This window comes from Solanum verrucosum, unplaced genomic scaffold (genome assembly GCF_900185275.1).
Source record: "Solanum verrucosum unplaced genomic scaffold, falcon-dt-bn FXZP01000103.1, whole genome shotgun sequence".
NCBI classification, from domain to species: Eukaryota; Viridiplantae; Streptophyta; class Magnoliopsida; order Solanales; family Solanaceae; genus Solanum; species Solanum verrucosum.
The window spans coordinates 1,155,184-1,172,927 of record NW_026020048.1 but is presented as its reverse complement, the minus strand read 5'-3'; the positions used below and the strand labels follow the sequence as shown (position 1 = coordinate 1,172,927).

At 36.8% G+C, this 17,744-nt stretch overlaps 2 protein-coding genes across 5 annotated transcripts; both read right to left on the bottom strand.

Moving 5' to 3' along the window:
* Positions 1 to 299: 299 nt before the first annotated feature.
* On the bottom strand, positions 300 to 6,841 carry LOC125822710 (uncharacterized). Of its 4 annotated transcripts, none has more exons than XM_049502145.1 (9): positions 6,585 to 6,824; positions 5,912 to 6,047; positions 4,140 to 4,277; positions 3,440 to 3,577; positions 2,341 to 2,487; positions 1,990 to 2,130; positions 1,769 to 1,876; positions 1,099 to 1,208; positions 300 to 725 (listed from the first exon to the last, which is right to left on the bottom strand). In XM_049502145.1, exons 1-9 carry the CDS (start codon positions 6,768 to 6,770, stop codon positions 654 to 656), a joined length of 1,176 nt encoding a protein of 391 aa, XP_049358102.1. In that variant the 5' UTR covers positions 6,771 to 6,824; the 3' UTR covers positions 300 to 653. The 4 variants fall into 4 exon arrangements, with proteins under 4 accessions (XP_049358102.1, XP_049358103.1, XP_049358105.1 ...); XM_049502146.1 differs by having other exon boundaries at positions 494 to 725; positions 2,341 to 2,478; positions 6,585 to 6,841; XM_049502148.1 differs by having other exon boundaries at positions 494 to 725; positions 5,912 to 6,034; positions 6,585 to 6,749.
* Positions 6,842 to 8,689: 1,848 nt separating this feature from the next.
* On the bottom strand, positions 8,690 to 15,845 carry LOC125822680 (DNA-directed RNA polymerase II subunit RPB2). The gene is made up of 19 exons (XM_049502111.1): positions 15,453 to 15,845; positions 14,316 to 14,537; positions 13,929 to 14,219; positions 13,622 to 13,819; positions 13,397 to 13,461; positions 13,223 to 13,309; positions 12,985 to 13,105; positions 12,852 to 12,896; positions 12,628 to 12,765; positions 12,471 to 12,543; positions 11,966 to 12,042; positions 11,710 to 11,817; positions 11,465 to 11,581; positions 10,875 to 11,030; positions 10,644 to 10,748; positions 10,434 to 10,559; positions 10,272 to 10,349; positions 8,983 to 10,185; positions 8,690 to 8,817 (listed from the first exon to the last, which is right to left on the bottom strand). The coding sequence occupies exons 1-19, from the start codon at positions 15,696 to 15,698 to the stop codon at positions 8,698 to 8,700; spliced, it is 3,576 nt and encodes a 1,191-aa protein (XP_049358068.1). The 5' UTR covers positions 15,699 to 15,845; the 3' UTR covers positions 8,690 to 8,697.
* Positions 15,846 to 17,744: the final 1,899 nt, after the last annotated feature.

Genomic DNA, 17,744 nt, shown 5'->3' with positions numbered 1-17,744 from the left:
CTGCTACATCTTCTATTGTTGTTTTAACGTAGTAGGGCAGTCTAGTGTTGACTCTAAATACTGATTCGAGATGTAGTAAATAATATAGATGTTCTAATTCTTCCGCTGCTCAACTTCTGTTTTTCTTTCTTCCCAACAAAATATTGCAATAGGCAATGATTGTCGTTTTTTACAAATGTTTCTGTGTTGCGCATAGCTGCAAGTAGTGGTTAAACAGTAATCCAACTTGTGAGAGAATATTACTTGTGTAGAAACCACCTGATATTAACTTCAAAATAAATAGAAAAATCATTGTGCAATTAACTTCAAGATATAGAGATATCATTGCAGATTTAAGGAGTGCAATAAAGTCCTCGATCTTCACTCCTATAAATTGCACACTGGTTAACCGGGTTCCGAGCTCGATGAGGCGAAACTAAACTTCCAAAACTAGTGTCACCAACATTCAGAAATTTGACTCTATTCCATATTGAATTTTTAAATAGAAAAGGATTGTTCCAGATTTCTAATACGGTAAAGATTTTACAAAGCCAAGGGAAATGCCAAAGCCATGAAGCAAGCAGTACCCTGATGTCATCTAACTAGCCCAGAAGTTTCATATAAACAATGCATCTACATGATGGATTCCCCAAAATCAGATCAAGATAAGCAAGCTAATGAACTTGGTAGGAAGGATGTCTTCTTCGAGGCTGTTGCACTGACTGAGGTGGTCGTCGGTTGTGGGCCTGGATGTGCAGGAGAAAAGTTCAGATGTCTCAAAAGTCAAGATCGACAAAAAGGAGGGCAATTTAGGACGCGATTTAATTTCCAAAATCACAGAAAATATACATATAAATCATGCGTGTGTTGTGAAATTTCTAGCTTAAAATTTATACTACAAGTGCTGTCCGCAACATGTTAAAGGGCCATAATACATAGGACATCTCGCATATATCCCACCTTAACATGTGGTGCATGCTAACAAGTATAATAGGACTTAATGACATATCAGCTCCAGGCTAAGTTTTTCAAAAGAGAAATGCAGATACCCAAAAAAAAAATATCATATGATTAATTGACATGACTGCACAAGTATTTCTGAAGAAATGAAGTCCATACCCCAATTTTTGTCATGTGGCGACAAGAGGAACATCTAACTGATGGCGCCCCATACGCATACATGAGCAGCACTGCACAACCCCCACACTTAACTTGTCCAACCTCATGAGCTGCAGTGATAACAATCAGAACCATGTGAGTAAGCTCCCCATAGAAATGAGTCGACGGTTTTCAACCATCAAATTCTTCAGGATAGTTGTACGGATCCATGAAAACAAGAAAGTGAAGAAAATGTCTGTATCTTATTTCCTCTCTATCCAATTATGAGAGGTCTGGTATACCAGTTCACAATAGAAACAAAACTTACAGTATCAGAAGGAAAAATCAGAATGAAGGTGCACCACACGGTTATTTTACATCAGTTGTTACTAAGGTACTTAAACATATTGATAATTGGCAGGGCTCCGATTTACCAAAAGCGGATCCCTGAATAAAAAGCATGGAGAAAACTAACTGTTCATATTGTCAATTAGAAGTTATTGTATATGTTATCTTTTCAGCAAATTTGGCACGTGTCATGATTCAACAAAACTTATATAGGGGGCAACCTACCAACCTACCAATGATAAATTGAAATATCTTCACTAGAATATATCTGATTTTGTGACTAGAAGGGGAAAATGTCAAGGACTGTAAGAATCCATTTTAGTATAAAAGAGGAAGCAGAAACCTTCTAGCACAAGATTGACGGTCTGGCAGCATGAACACTTCACCAATTTAGCCCCTTGTGGATAAGAAAGTAACTGTCGGCAACCACCACATACCATCTGACCCATAACTGCATCATAACTTAATTACATAATGTGTTTTGTTCAAAGCATCTCATAAATAAACTGACTAAATTGGATGAGATGAACTATAAGTCTGTTATGCTCTGTGAAAAGAACTGACCGGAAGAAACTGTTGCAACATGTGATGAGGCTTGAGGCACTAAAGGTTTCATCGGTAGTAAATGCGACATTGGTTGCTTTTCACTTTGGGGCCTTTCCTCCTCATTCTTTGTGCCTTCTTGTTTGCGACCCAACTCCATTTCTGATTGGTGAACAGTTTCATCAGTATCCCCAAAAATGTCCACCGAAAAGCTATACATACTAAATGCACTAGTAGATCAAGAAACTCAAACGACACAATACAATTAAGTCAATCTTATCTTGAACTCCTTGGCATGAAACAGAGGTTCACTGCTCTACTACTCATTATATATACTTGTATGTTATTTTAAGGCATTGTAGTACAGTTTACCAGAAGAAGCAACTGATGATGACGACTGAGGTGGTGGTGTAGGTGGTGATGAATGTCCATTCATAGGAACGGATTCTGATCCCAGTGGATGTCCTTCCTTTTCAACATCACAGTCCTGGTTGCTCGCCATTTCAACGTCTACAAAAGCTAATGTTAGCTAGTTACAAAACTTTAAGGATACTGAATAAATAGAATTTGTCCACTACAAAATTAGCAACAAACCCAGATATAATTTCTTATATGGAATGGACATATCAGCAGCTGCTAGCCACTTTGCTATCTACATGCACAACATCGGAACAAAAAATCTATAGGTCAAACTTGTATATATGTTTGAAACATCAGGACTCAGGCAATTGAGTCAAATTGCTAACTCATAGGTTAAGGTTAGAAGGCAGAAATAGTCAAAGGTTGGCTCCAAAGGAACCAAATGTCAAATTTGATACCGCTAATCCAGACTTTTAAAGAGCTACAAGCCTTTAAGCTATGAACCCCTAAATATTTTTCTTAAAAACTTTGTTTAATTAATGAGAACCTCTCATGCTTTAATGCTTATAAATTTTGGCCATACCAGGAATACCTTAAATGCCAAATCCTCCAACAGCTAGAACTTTTTCCACATATTAACCCCTAATTTGTCTTAATAGACAATAATTGAATATTGGAATGAAATAGAGCCCATATAGAGCAGAATGGATATGGAGGACTCGTATAGACGACCCTACTAGTTGGGATTGAGCCACACTGTTGTTTGTATTGTCCACTGATTATTTTCATATTTTGAATATACTTAATCACTAGTCATTTCTACATGCTCAATGGAATTAATTTCTTCTCAGTTTGGCCTCCTTACACATCCCACCAGCAGTTTCAATCAACACAAAGACACAGGGTCATACCCACCTCTCTTACCATACTGATCAACAAGCATGAACTTACACTGAAGGTCTGTTACATAAACGAGGTTCGATTGGTAACTATATCAGAAAAACACAAGCTTGTGTCCATATGGCAAGTAATTGAGACTAGTGTATTTTAGCACATACCAATTGAACTTGTAAGCATGGACATTTCAAATCTGAGTAAAAAAAGGACTCACCAGCAAGAGGTGCTCCTTGTATCCCTGATGGTGGTGTAGATGTCTGTAGCGGCGGTAGTTGAGGGGTCAATTGCCATCCTTGCGGTGGACCATTATCTTCATCTTCAACGGCTTCCTCTTTCTTCTCCATTTCTATATCTGAAAGTCAGAAGGCTAATTCTGATGAACCAAATATAAAGAACTCACGCATCCCCAAATTCCTCATACTGGACAAAGTGACAACTAGATGAAGCCAACATCTAAGCACACATGAGGGCATCCATAACACAGAAGATACTAATGCTATCACAAGCCTTGCATAGAGTTACTTTCAATTGATTATATTAGTCGTTTGGCAAGAATTAGCTTTTATTATCTCTTGATTATTCTCTTATCTTGAATATAATAATTCATCACTTGTCTTTTTGACGTGTTCTATGGAATTAATTTCTTCGCAGTTTGGCCCACCTTAGTTTCAATCAACACAAAGACACTGGGGCATGTCATCTCTCATACCTTACTGATCAATAAGTATGAACTTACACTGAAGGTCTGTTACATAAACGAAGCCCAATTGGTATTGTGGACTAATTCAGAAACAATGAAAAAAACCCAAGTATGCATGTACATATGGCAAGTAAAAGATATTAGTGTATTTTAGCATATACCAATTGCACTTGTGAACATGGATACTCATCTGAGTGAAAAGGAAAGGACTCACCTTCAAGAGAAGCTCCTTGTGTCCTTGATGGTGGTGTAGATGTTTGTAGCGGGGGTAGTTTAGGGGTCAACTGCCATCTTGGCAGTGGACCATTATCTTCATTTTTAATGATTTCTTCTTTCTTCTCCATTTCTATATCTGAAAGTCAGAATGTTAAATCTTATGAACCAAACAAATAAAGAAGACTTATCCATCCCCAAGTTCCTCATAATCTTGCTCAACAACTAGATGAAAATATCATCTAAGCTCATTCATTTAAGAGCATCCTTAATACATAAGATACTAATGTGGGACCATAAGCCCTCCATACTAATACTTCCAATTGGCTAAATTAATTGCTTGGCAAGAATAAGCTAGTGAATTGCAAACCTTTAAGAGACATTACATAAGAACCAAAAAGCATATTATAGTAAGCTTATAGTATTTTTTTAAAAACTGGTAATGTTTATTATAGTAAGCTTATACTAATTTTCTTTTATGGAGTTATCCCCTTCTACAGTAACTCAACAGCGTAGTCTGAGTTAAAGCACATTGAAAACAAATAAGCAAGGAAAAACACCATCAGTATATAGTTAAGTAACATCATAGCAAATGTGACAACCAACAAGCACATAAGTGCAAAAGAAGCTACATAAATGGTAGTCAGTATGAATGAAGTTACAAGAGCCAAATAGTGGTCCCGCGTGATTATATCTTTAAAACAACAACACGCAGTGTAATCCCAGAAGTGGGGTCTAGGGAGGGTGATGTTACGCAGACCTTATCCCAACCTTGTGCAGGTGGAGAGGCTGCTTCTCATGGACCCTCGGCTCAAGTAAAGCATTTCAAAATGATTATCTCTTCAAAAGATGCAACATAAAAAATAAAAATAAAAACAAGAAAATTGAAAGAAGGTGTCACCAACAGTCTTAATGTTTCCACATGGTTCATGTTCATTGCCTTCCAAAATTACATCTACGCATAATTTGAAGAGTTAAGGTTCAAGAACCAATCTAGCATAGATCTGAAAGAAGGCCGACCACAATCTTTTAAGATTTGTTTACCACGAAAATAATAGGCATTAATCTAGTGGAGCTGACAATTCTATTTAAAAGCAATTCTAATGTTTTTACCTAAGTTGCTCGGACTCTTCACTTTTGGTGCCGCACCCGTGTCGACATGACATGGGTGTGGGTGTGGGATCCGTGTCCGTGTCCGATTTGGTCAACCAATTTTGGGTACTTTGATCAAAATCGATGGGGAAATTCTAGATAATTTTAATGATTTCTATAAACAATACTAAAGCTAAGGTGAAATTGAAGAAAATGGAATACCTTTTATATAGAAACTTTTATGTCACTCCTTTTCCTTAAATCTCCTTCCAGGATTCTCCTCAAGTTCTCCACATAATATCTAATAATTTAGGTTTTATAACTCTATTTTTAGATATTTTAATTATTTTTAGGTGAATCCCCAACCCGTATCCATACATGGATCCATATCCCGGAATCTTAAAAATTAGATCATGAAAGATCCGACCTCTAGATCCGCACCCGTATCGGACACCCACACCCCAGTCCGAGCAACTTATGTTTTTACTACTCTATTTCAAAAACTTTTGCAGGCTCAGAAAATATCTCTGTCACTGTATCAGATACAATAGGAAGATGTGACCTGGAAAAATAGGCAAAGAAAGATGGGTGTTTTGTTTGTGTGCAAGGGGGAAAAGAGAGGGAGCCAGCAAGAGAGGGGACAGAGAAGAAAGTAATTTGACGGTAAAGTTAACGACTTACCACAAGTAACTGCTTCTATTGTTGGCGGTGAAGAAGGCAATTTTTTCTGTGGGATTACAGTGTTCCACCCAGGTGGCGGACCATCTTCATCATCTTCCGATTCGTGTTCTTTGCTCCCCATCTCTACATCAGTAGTCTGTTCACGAGTTACCTTTGTGTATATGTAGAATCAAATAGATTTGTATTCACTATGCAAAACACTTCTTCATTAACTATTTCCTCTTCTTTTTTTTCCTTTCAATGTTTTAATGATATATATATATATATATTGCTATAGCCTCAAGTTCTAAGAAATTTCCAACTCTTGAGGGCAATCAAATTCACAAGCACAAAACAGGTAATCCATAAAAGCCAATAAAGATCAAATTCAACAATATAGATAGTCTTCAAATAAATCAAAGACAAATTCCCACAAAATTAATAACATAACTTCTAGGAAAATCTTAATGTTCTTTTCATGATTGACAAGTACTCATATGGCATCAAGACTCAACCTTTCACTAATTTCCCATCTTTTGACCTATGAATGTACCTCTTTACATACATAAACTAAAAGGGGGACAGCACTGAAACTGAATTTCATCAACATAATACATATAAATCAATACAGATGACTCAAGAGAAAAAAAAAATTAAATTGACACCCATTTTAGTGTTTTATGATTAATCTCACCTGGAGATTGTGTTGCTGAGGAATTGATGGCCAACCTGGAGGTGGTCCTTCATCATCATCTTCATCTATGACGACATTGGTGTTTTGCGATGGTACAGCTAAAGAGTCGAAACCAGGTGGTGGACCCTCTTCTTCTTCTTCATCATCTACTTGCTGATTTTCGATGTTGCTCAACTTTTCTTCCATTTTTTTTTTTTTTGCTCTTACAGCGATTTGGGTTTAGGGATTTAGCACTAATTTACATCTGATGAATATAGGTTTTTACAGAGTACTACTTTTTTTGGTAGAAAACTCAAGTGCTTAAATACATACTTGACTTGACATTTTATAAACCAGGATCAAAACTACCCTTCAACTATTCGAAATATATTTTTCAGCTTAAAATACTCTTCTTGTGTTACTATAGGACCAGACTTACCCTTCTGTTTAACGGAAGAGTTATGTGGCCTTTCATGTGTGTATTAATATGCCACATAGTCCTCCACATGTGCACGTCCACCCGACCCACCTCCACATAGACGTTTTATGAGCCCTAATTTCATCATTTTCTTAAAAAAGACCCACGGAAGATTCCTTTCACCAATAAAAAAGTTTAGATGTCATTTTTCCTTGCTTGTCAATCATCCTTCTTATTTATGAACACTAGTTGCCTCATTTAGTGCCATGCTTTTGTTTACTTTTCTATTTTTTGCTCGTCTTTAGATAAGTTGAAGCAAAGAATTCATTACGCACAAAGAAAGTTAATAAAGAGGCAGGGTCCAACCAAATTGCAGCCAAGACTTTTATATTTCGTGATTTAGCAACTACAACAAAAAATTTCCGAGGTGATTATCTTCTTGAAGAAGGAAGCTTTGATAGAGTTTACAATGGGTGATCGAGTCCAATCAGGTCAATTCTCATCAACTCTTTTTGTTTTTTTGCTAATAATGGAATGTAACAAAGAAATCTATCAGATTCTGTTGCACACATTATTCTCTAAATAATGTTGTTGCATAAATCTTCAGAGTGAAATTAGGTCTGGCGAAAGGAAGCTTCTTTAGGTCTTTTTTAAGAAAAGGATGAAATGTGGGAAAATGGTGAAATTAGGGCTCTTAGAACGTCTATGTGGAGGTGGGTGGGGGTGAGCGTGCACAAGTGGAGGTCTATGTGGCATATTAATACACACATGGGATACCACATGCTCTTCCGTTAAATAAAAGGTAAGTCTGGTCCAATAGTAAGACGGAAAGGGTACTTTGAGCCGAAAGACATACTTAATCTATTTCGAATAGTTAAAGGGTGGTTTTGACCCTTTCCATTTTATAAAATCAAGCTATTATTAATTATTTTTATATTATTTTTGTTTTAGTATTAAATATTTTTTAAATGAAATTAGTTTAGCGTTATTCATAAATAAAGTATAATTTCTTGGGGAGAGATACAGAATAAATTCGTAGTAAATAGTAGTATTTTTCATTTATAACTCTTAATGAATATACAAAGGAAAAGTGTGTCAACTAATATAAAACCAACGACGTAGTTGTTCTGTTAATAGATTATTTAAAAAAGATAAGGAGAATGGGATTAAGCTCCATTTTGTAATCAATACTTGTAATTATACGACATCCCAATCCATTTTAACTTTGCTTGTTTCCCATTTTCTATTTTTCATTCTTGATTCATGGTTTTATCACATGTGTTCACTGTTCATACATGTAAACTAGAAATACATTCATGTGCAATAGTCATAACATCTCTGGACTCTAATTACAGGATTTAGTAAAGCAAAAACAGTTGCACTCATTTTTCATTGTCAAAACTGAAAAGCTTCAACTCATTCAATTTGATGCAAGACTAACGAAGAGCCTCTTATACATGAAAAGCAGGAGTTTTTCGAAGAGAAACTTCAGATATAAATATTACTTATATTTTACATGTGAGAATTACTCCATCCTTGAAACCACAGTACCTGCTGGGCTCATAAGGATGTTGTTCTCACTAGATACTACAACCATTCTAAAACCAATAAGTAGTAGTCGATCCACATATTGTGGATGAAAAACTGACTACTGGTAAAGTAAAACCTTTCAATCTATAAAATAGGCAACTTTTTTCTCGGAATGGACTAAATTAATCAAGCTGCTTTCTTCTTTTGATCTTTGGCTAGCTTGACATCCTTTGTAAGCATTCTTGGAGCTATAGCCATAGCCATTAGCTCCTGGAAAAGCAATTTGCATGCATAGGGAATGTGAACCTGCACCAACAGAGGCGACCGTGAGTTTTAAGACCACAACAGAAAAGAACGACTATTTGACATGTGTGGTGTAAACTGTAAAGAGCAGAGCATCCCTGAGCCAGTCCAGTGTACATGTGATGTGTTGTGGGTGCGCAAAAGTAGGAGCAGAGAGAAAATGATTACCTGGACGATATCAGTTTTGTTCTTGCAACCTCTGCATTCGAAAGAATTCTTCTTGAGGTTGGCAATGGCTATCAGCCCACAGCGCTCACAAACGTGAACTCTGTATGCATCGCTTTGGTCAAATAACCGCTCCTTGAGAAAATGAGCAGCACCGTGAGCAATCATACAATCTCGCTCCATCTCTCCAAAACGAAGACCACCATCACGTGACCGACCTTCCGCAGGCTGCCTTGTGAGGATTTGCACAGGGCCTCTGCCTCTAGAATGAATCTTGTCATCAACCATATGCTTCAGGCGCTGGTAGTACGTGGGACCAAGGAATATCATTGCACTAAGCCGCCGCCCAGTATGACCATTGTACATGGTCTCAAAACCACGCATCTGGTAACCACATTTATGCAGAGCTTTGCTGATGTTATCGACAGTAACATCTGTAAAGGGAGTGGCATCACCTTCTTTTCCCATGTGTGCAGCAACCTTCCCCATAATACATTCAATCAGCTGACCAATAGTCATTCGAGAAGGAATAGCATGAGGATTCACAATAATATCAGGACTAATGCCTTCCACGGTCCATGGCATATCTTCTTGTGTATATGTCATGCCGACTGTTCCCTTCTGACCATGTCTACTGCTAAACTTGTCCCCAATTTGAGGAATACGGACTGATCTGACCCTCACTTTAACAAATCTGAGCCCGTCAGCATTTGTTGTTAATAGAACCTGATCCACCATTCCAGTTTCACTATGGCGAAGACTGGTACTGTGATCTTTCCTCGTATAGCGAGAGGCTTGCCCTTGCGCATCATCCTGAGAAATGGGAGTTGTCTTCCCAATGATAACATCCTCACCAGAAACTCTAGTTCCTGGAGGGGCAAGACCATCGTCATCCAACTTATCGTACGAACCATGGCGCATACCCATAGTAGTAGCTCTATCAGGACGTCCAAAGTCCTCCTTGACCAATGTCCCCATCTTTTTCTCCTCGTCCCTGTACGAACGGAAAAATAGAGATCGGAAAAACCCACGATCAATCGATGACTGATTCATAATGACAGAATCCTCTTGATTGTATCCAGAATAGCAGGAGATGGCGACAATTGCGTTGATGCCCGCAGGTAGTTGCCTAAAATGCAAGTGTTCCATGGCTCGTGTTGTGACAAGAGGCTTCTGAGGATAATAAAGCACATAGGCCAATGTGTCCTGCCAGAAGAAAATAAAATTGTCACCTTGTCATATTGAAACAAAAACCTCCCAAATATTATGGAGAGAAATAAGTAGCTACCTACCATCCGAAATTGGTAGTTGGTGACATAAATCCCCATGGCTTGCTTACCCATAGCTGACTGATAAGTATTACGGGGAGACTGATAAAACATCAAATAAGCACATTAGATTAGAAGATCAGAGGCAACTTTGACAAGAGAAGTCACAACCAAAACATGACTCACCTGATTATGATCAGGAAACGGAATAATTGATGCACAGACACCCAATATTAGTGATGGGTGAATTTCGCAATGAGTATAGGTATCAGAATAAGCGTCGCCAGGATTAAGGCGTGCTTGCACAAGATCCTGGAAACATTAACATATGGTGTCAGTATCTCAGCATAATCAGCAGAAACTGTTAGAATAGGAAGACCTCTGTTGACTTCTCACATTTATAGTCATGCTAATCATCGTTGTCTCTTCCTCTTCAGTGTCAATATACTCAATGTATCCCTTAGCCACCAAATCGTGCCAGCCACCCTCGTCAGGTGATTCCTGAAAAAAGAACACTGAATATGTAAGTACCTGAAGCAGAGAGAAGTTCAAACTTCCAAGCTAACTTGAGTGTGATCGAAGCAACAAAAGATAGCAATGAAGGGGGCAAGAGAGCCATTAGCATACCCGTTGTTGCAATGTTTGAATATCCTTCTTCTTGATCATCAGCCTTTGCTTTTCCACAATAAACAATGGACGACTGCACCTGCCATAGTCGGTATAAATTCGAAGTTCTTTCAAACGGATATCACGGACCACCCCAACCTCAGTATTGACGTCAACCTGCATAAATCAGAAACATGGGCACTTACGCAAAAAAAAAAAACCCCAAAGAAAATGTAGTGATAATATTTACAAGACCATGAGTGTTTAAAGAGGGTACTTAGGGGGTGAGACCAGAGAACTCAGTAGAAGCAATTAGATAGTGTCAGTTTGTAAGGAAGAGTAGCCGCGAGTAGTACATTTCCAAGATCTCTGTTATATCAAAATACATACTTCCAACTCATATGTTTAAAATGGTTGGCCGGGAGCATTGCAATAATGTAAAAAAAATAATCAAAGGTATGTATAACTGACATCATATGGATGTTTTCTAGATTACTATGTAATTATTTTTTTATCAAGAAATTACAATGTAATTATAACACCCTCCGCTATATGCTTTGTACTGCACAAGTAGTGTCATCCACTCAAAATTAGTGTAGATTGTTTCTTACCCGTCTCCTAAGTCGTCTCAATGTTCTCACCAACATGTCAGGATCACGATGAATTCCCACCCAGGTACCATTGACAAAGATCTTTGTAGCCTGTGGAATAACTGCAGGAGAAATTTCCTAGATTTACAGAAAAAGCAATGGTGAGCAAGGAAAGATCATATCATCATCACACTTAAAATAGTAAAGAAAATACAGCATAATTAAGCTGAACCACAAACATCCTGACACACTGAGATCTTGCTCACCTCAAAGTTCTCAGTACCCCACTCTTCCAAAAACTCCAAAATTGGATATGCCGCTGAACCAACTGTTATATAAACCATTAAAGCTAGATTCTTCACCAGCCCACATGCCTAATAAGATCACAAGGATGAATCAGTCTCCGAAGAATCTTATTCCTATTTGCATTATACAGGTTTTTATTTGGGGTGGTAGAAAGGGAGGGGCTAATCTAGCCACATCCTGGCATAACAGAACCTCCACAGGAGAGCAGTTACTTACTTGGCCCTCTGGTGTTTCTGCAGGACACATCATTCCCCACTGTGAATTATGCAATTGCCTTGGTTTGGCCAGTTTCCCTGGTAAACAAACATATAAAATCTAAGTAACAAAGAAAAAAATAAAAGGAAGCTGAACTTGTAATAACTAACTAAAAAAAAAATTGACAGGAGTAAGATCCCATGTAAATGAATATAGAGGAATGGGTAGAGTGGGGCAGTGGGCTCTCTGTTTACCACCAACCCACAACTCAACACTTGATTCTTTCCAAATAAACCCACTACTGCTCCCAAGTTTCTTACACCCCTATTGTAACTTCTCCATTTGCTTTGGTGTGTTCTTTGAAAGATTAATAGGACGTGATTTAGCAAAACCCCCTACTAGCATGAGATTAGGTCACAAATTATTGATCCAGAGGAAGCGAGTTACATCAAAATACTATCAGAAAGTAGAACTAGAACCACATATTTCATAGGCAAAACAGTGGTATAGAGAAAAAGTCAATAACCTTCTCGTCCAATAGGGGAATTCAACCGTCGCAAGTGAGACAAAGTAGAGGCATAAGTCAGACGATTCAGCACCTGGGGCATATCAACAAACAAAATTATTTATCGAGGAGAAGGTCGATCAAATAATGTTGTCAACCAACTGAATAATTAGCTGACCTGCGAAACACCAGCCCTTGTACCCGCTGCATTAGCTTGCCCCCAGTTTCCAGTAGCAAGAGAGTATTTCAGCCCACTGGTAATGGTCTTAGCTTTGATTGCAAATTGGAGATTTACATCTTTTCCATTGTCAACACACTGAAGGACCCACAAACAATAAGAACAGTCGGCACAAAGAAAATATTCACCCAATGACGCCGTAATCAAAAGGTCTGTGCATTTACCTTTTGCACATAGCCTCTAACATCCCTTGTCAACTTTCTAAAGAGCTGCATCGAAAGACGGAACCCAAGAAACAGAGATAAGAAACGATGTACATAACAGTGTAAACCAAATTATAAATAAGAACAAACCTACCATCCGAAACAGCCCACCAAGCAAAGGACCAGCAAGATCCAGTCTCTTATTTCCATAATGATCCCTATCATCCTCAGCCCTTCGGCCAAGCGCACATAACAAAAGCCGGTGGATGATATACCTGAAATGAGTAGGTTCAAGATCCTGAGAAACACTTCCACTACTAACTAAAAAGGGGGAAAATCACTAATGCATCATTTCTTTAAAAATATGGCTACACAGAAAAAGGATGGCCTACCCAAAATAATAAGCTTTCTTGGTTTCACAATACTCTCCAACCCCAACATGAGGAAGCATTTCTTTCTGAAGAATCTCTTTGGCATACCTACAAAAATTGATTGGGAGCATTTAGTCTCATGCTTCAAAAAGTCAGAAGAACAGTTAGAAGTTTAGGCACCTTCAGTATACATACTTAATCCTTTTTTCCCTTGTAACACCAACTGTAGCCCCTCTTTTCCCGATGTAGTCAAGAGCAACCTAACAATATCACATAATAAAGGAACGAACTCAAACAACAATAGGTAGAATCGAAATAGCCCATCGTCATATAAGCTTTCTATTTTAGCAGCAACATCATCAAAAAAATGAAAGAGCTTGGACAGGTCAATGGAAGAACCACGAGCACCAATAGAAGTACCTGTTGGTTTTGAATAACAAAAGCTTCTTCCAACGACGGACGTAACAACTCCATCATTTGAGTATCATTGAAATCATAACAGATATGTTCCAATATATCCTTATCAGCAACAAAACCTAGAGCTCGAAACACGATGATAATAGGAATCTCTGTACGGATATATGGAAGTGTCGCTCGAATGTATTGGCCCGAGGAACCCTGAAGCATTAAAAGCAACAGAGAACAGTTACATATATAAGTTTAATCAATTGAAACAAACAACAACTAAAGAGGAATGAAATTGCTTGTCTCAGGCAATGCCAATTACCCCTTTTGCGCTAGTCCTTGAGAGCATCCTCACGAACATAGTACTTGGCGGGCGGTTTTGAGATTCTGCCATTGACCTGACTTCCGCAACGAAGGCATATTTGTTAGGTTGCCTCTTCTTAAAGACATACACATGGTTCGTGCTCATCTTCTCCTGAGCAATTAAGACCTTTTCACTTCCATTTATAATGAAATACCCGCCTTGATCTAATGGACATTCTCCAAGCTCTGTTAGATCTTTCTCAGAATTTTGATATAATGTGCAGTAACTTGACCGCAGCATTATAGGAACCTGCAAGTGAAGATGAAACCAAGTTTAATCATCAATAACAATTTCACAAAACCTCTCAGCATTTCAAATATGGATCCAAAACTACAGTTTATTCACCTTTCCAATAAAGACTTTTGTGAAGTCCTGAGTTTCAGTAACTTCTTCACCATCATGTCCTTTCTTGATGACTCGTTTCGTGACATCCACATACAAAGGAGCAGAATATGTCAGATTCCTCAACCTTGCAGCCTTTGGAAATAGGGTAGCAGTTTCACCATCTGACTCTGTCATCATTGGCTTACTCAAATAAATCTGACCAAAATTGATTTTATAGATAGTCTGCACAAAAAGAATGATTAATAAAGTCAAAACTGTAGTCTTTGTATAAAACTTTTGCCATAAGAGACAGAACTATGCATGGCATGAACAGACTTATTTGTTTACTAGCAGAAGATATATTGCGTTTAGGTCAAAAATCACAACTTTCACCACCATGGTTTGCAATTAGCTAGTACAGGCTGTACCCTATCTCAACCAGGAAAGTATTCACTCAGTATCAAAAAGCCCAGAGTTAATGAACCACATCTGACTAAGCTCAATAAGCTTCATTAGATAATGTTTAACGATTCTGTTGTCAAATAGAATTTAACCTGGGTAAAACATAACATCAGATATGTTGGACAAATTGCCACATCAAATACTTGTCCAGAATTGTTAGAAAGAATGCACTAGTTCATACCACAAAATTCAACTGCAACTAGCCTCACCAACATAAATCACAGAGTTCAAATTTAATACCACAATCAACCTTGATAAAGACTTTAACTTCCTGCAAAATAAGTGCAGTCCTATGTCTAAATTGTTTCAACAAACCCCCAAAACCACTAATGCCTTATAGAGCTGAACCAACACTTTCATAATCCATCCGACCATGTTCTTCTACTTCATTTTCATTAACCCAACTATTTTTCATGTTTTTTCATAGAATGGTTAGTTCTCTAACTACCTAGTATATCTTTTTTCCAATTTCGATCAGTTAGTTCAACAAATACTTCCTCCAAGAAAACCCTAACAAAAACCTAACGCCTAATTGAACTGAACCAACAGACAATTCCAGTAAACATAAATCGCCAATCCAAAACAAAACAACACAAACCCTCTCTCCTCACAGACTACTTCCACTCCCATCACTCTAAACCCCTGTATTACTCAGTTTCAAAATTGTTCAAAGAATTCCCAAATTCAAATACGGACCTCAGCAAAGTCAGATTGGTGACCAGGGTTATGCTGGGACTCAGGTCGGATCTCTATATCAGCAGATTCATCAACAATTTCTTGCATCGTGTTCTGAATAAACTCATCAAACGAATCTAGTTGTTGACGAACAAGACCCTTCTCTTCAAAGTAAGCACTAATCACAGCCCAAGCATCTTCTTGGGTTATCTCCTCTTCATCATCGTCAACATTGTATTGGGGTTCATATTCATCCTCCAAATCCATCCTGATTCAACAATTCTTTCTCCCTTTTTCAGTTCAAAAATTGAGTCTTTTTTCTTGTTTTTAACAGTTCAAATGGAATCAAGATTCCGAGAGAATCGGAACCCAGATCCTGTCTGCTTTGTTTTAGTAAGATAAATACCGGTTCAACTGATGTTCTCTCTGAGTCCAAAGGGAGAAGAAGAGAAGAACGGAGAGGCAAGAATGTGAAGAATGAGAGGAAGCAGTGCTTTTATATTATTTTTTAGTCCTTAGAGGAGAAATAGGTCAAACCGTAATAAGGGAGGCGGTTCTTTTTTTGGTATTTTTTTTTTTCTTTTCTCTTTATTTTATCCGAAATAAAAACGTTTTTGAGAGAAGTCAATTTTCTGAAACTCGTCAGGATATTTTTACTTAGTTAAAATGTGGGAAGAAGGTTAATTATTGGGGAAAAGAATTACCTTTCGTTTCATTTCATTATTCAAATTTGAAAAGTCATTATTATCTGACTGTTCGAAAATATGTTTTTTCTTTAACGGTCATATGTCATACAAAAAAATATCGGTAGTTTTTTCACGTGTTGTGTTATGTGAGAATTTGTTAGAAATACAATTATTATTTTTTATGATAAGAAGGTTAATTATTGGGGAAAAATTAAATTTAACTTTTTTTTATTATTCTAATTTGAAAAGTCGTTATTATCTTAAGGTTCGAAAATATTTTCCTTCTCTAACGGTCATTTGTGGTGGAAAAAAGATGGCGGTAGTTTTTTTCGCGTGGCGTGCTATGTGAGAATTTGTTAGAAATACAATTATTATTTTTTACAGGAAGAAGGTTAATTATTGAAAAAAATTACCTTTTTTTTATTATTCAAATTTGAAAAGTCGTTATTATCTGAAGGTTCGACAATATACTTCTTCTCTAACGGTCATCTGACGTGGAAAAAAATGTCAGTAAGTTTTTCACGTGGTGTGTTGTGTGAGAATTTGTTAGAAATACCATTTTTTTATGGTAAGAAGGTTAATTATTGGGGAAAAAAATTAAATTTACCTTTTTTTTATTATTCAAATTTGAAAAGTCGTTATTATCTGAACGTTCGAAAATATCTTTCTTCTCTAACGGTCATCTGTTGTGGAAAAAAATGTCGGAAATTATTCCACGTGGTGTGTTCTATGAGAATTTGCTAGAACTACAATTATTATTTTTTACGGGAAGAAGGTTAATTATTGAAAGAAAAAAACTACCTTTTTTTTTATTATTTAAATTGGAAAAGTTGTTATTATCTGAAGGTTCGAAAATACCCTTCTTCTCTAATGGTCATCTGATATGGAAAAAATTATCGGTAAATTTTTCACTTGGTGTGCTATGTGAGAATTTGTTAGAAATACAATTATTATTTTTTATGGGAAAAAGGTTAATTATTAGGGGAAAAAATTAAATTTACCTTTTTTTTACTATTCAAATTTAAAAAGTCATTATTATCTGAAGGTTCGAAAATATCTTTCTTCTCTAACGGTCATCTGTTGTGAAAAAAAATGTTGGTAATTTTTCCACGTGGTGTGCTATGTGAGAATTTGTTAGAAATACAATTATTATATTTTACAGGAAGAAGGTTAATTATTAGGGAAAAAAATTAATTTACCATTTTTTTATTATTCAAATTTGAAAAGTCGTTATTATCTGAAGGTTTGAAAATATCTTTCTTCTCTAACGGTCATCTGTCGTAGCAAAAGATGTCAGTAATTATTCCACGTGGTGTGTTGTGTGAGAATTTGCTAGAGATACAATTATTATTTTTTATGGGAAGAAGGTTAATTATTAAAAAGAAAATTACCTTTTTATTATTATTCAAATTGAAAAAGTTGTTATTATTTGGAGGTTTGAAGATACCCTTCTTCTCTAAAGATCATCTGACGTGGAAAAAAAATATCGGTAATATTTTCATGTGGTGTAATATGTGAGAATTTATTAGAAATACAATTATAGATTTTATGGGAAGAAGGTTAATTATTGGGGAAAAAATTAAATTTACCTTTTTTTAATTATTCAAATTTGAAAAGTCGTTATTAT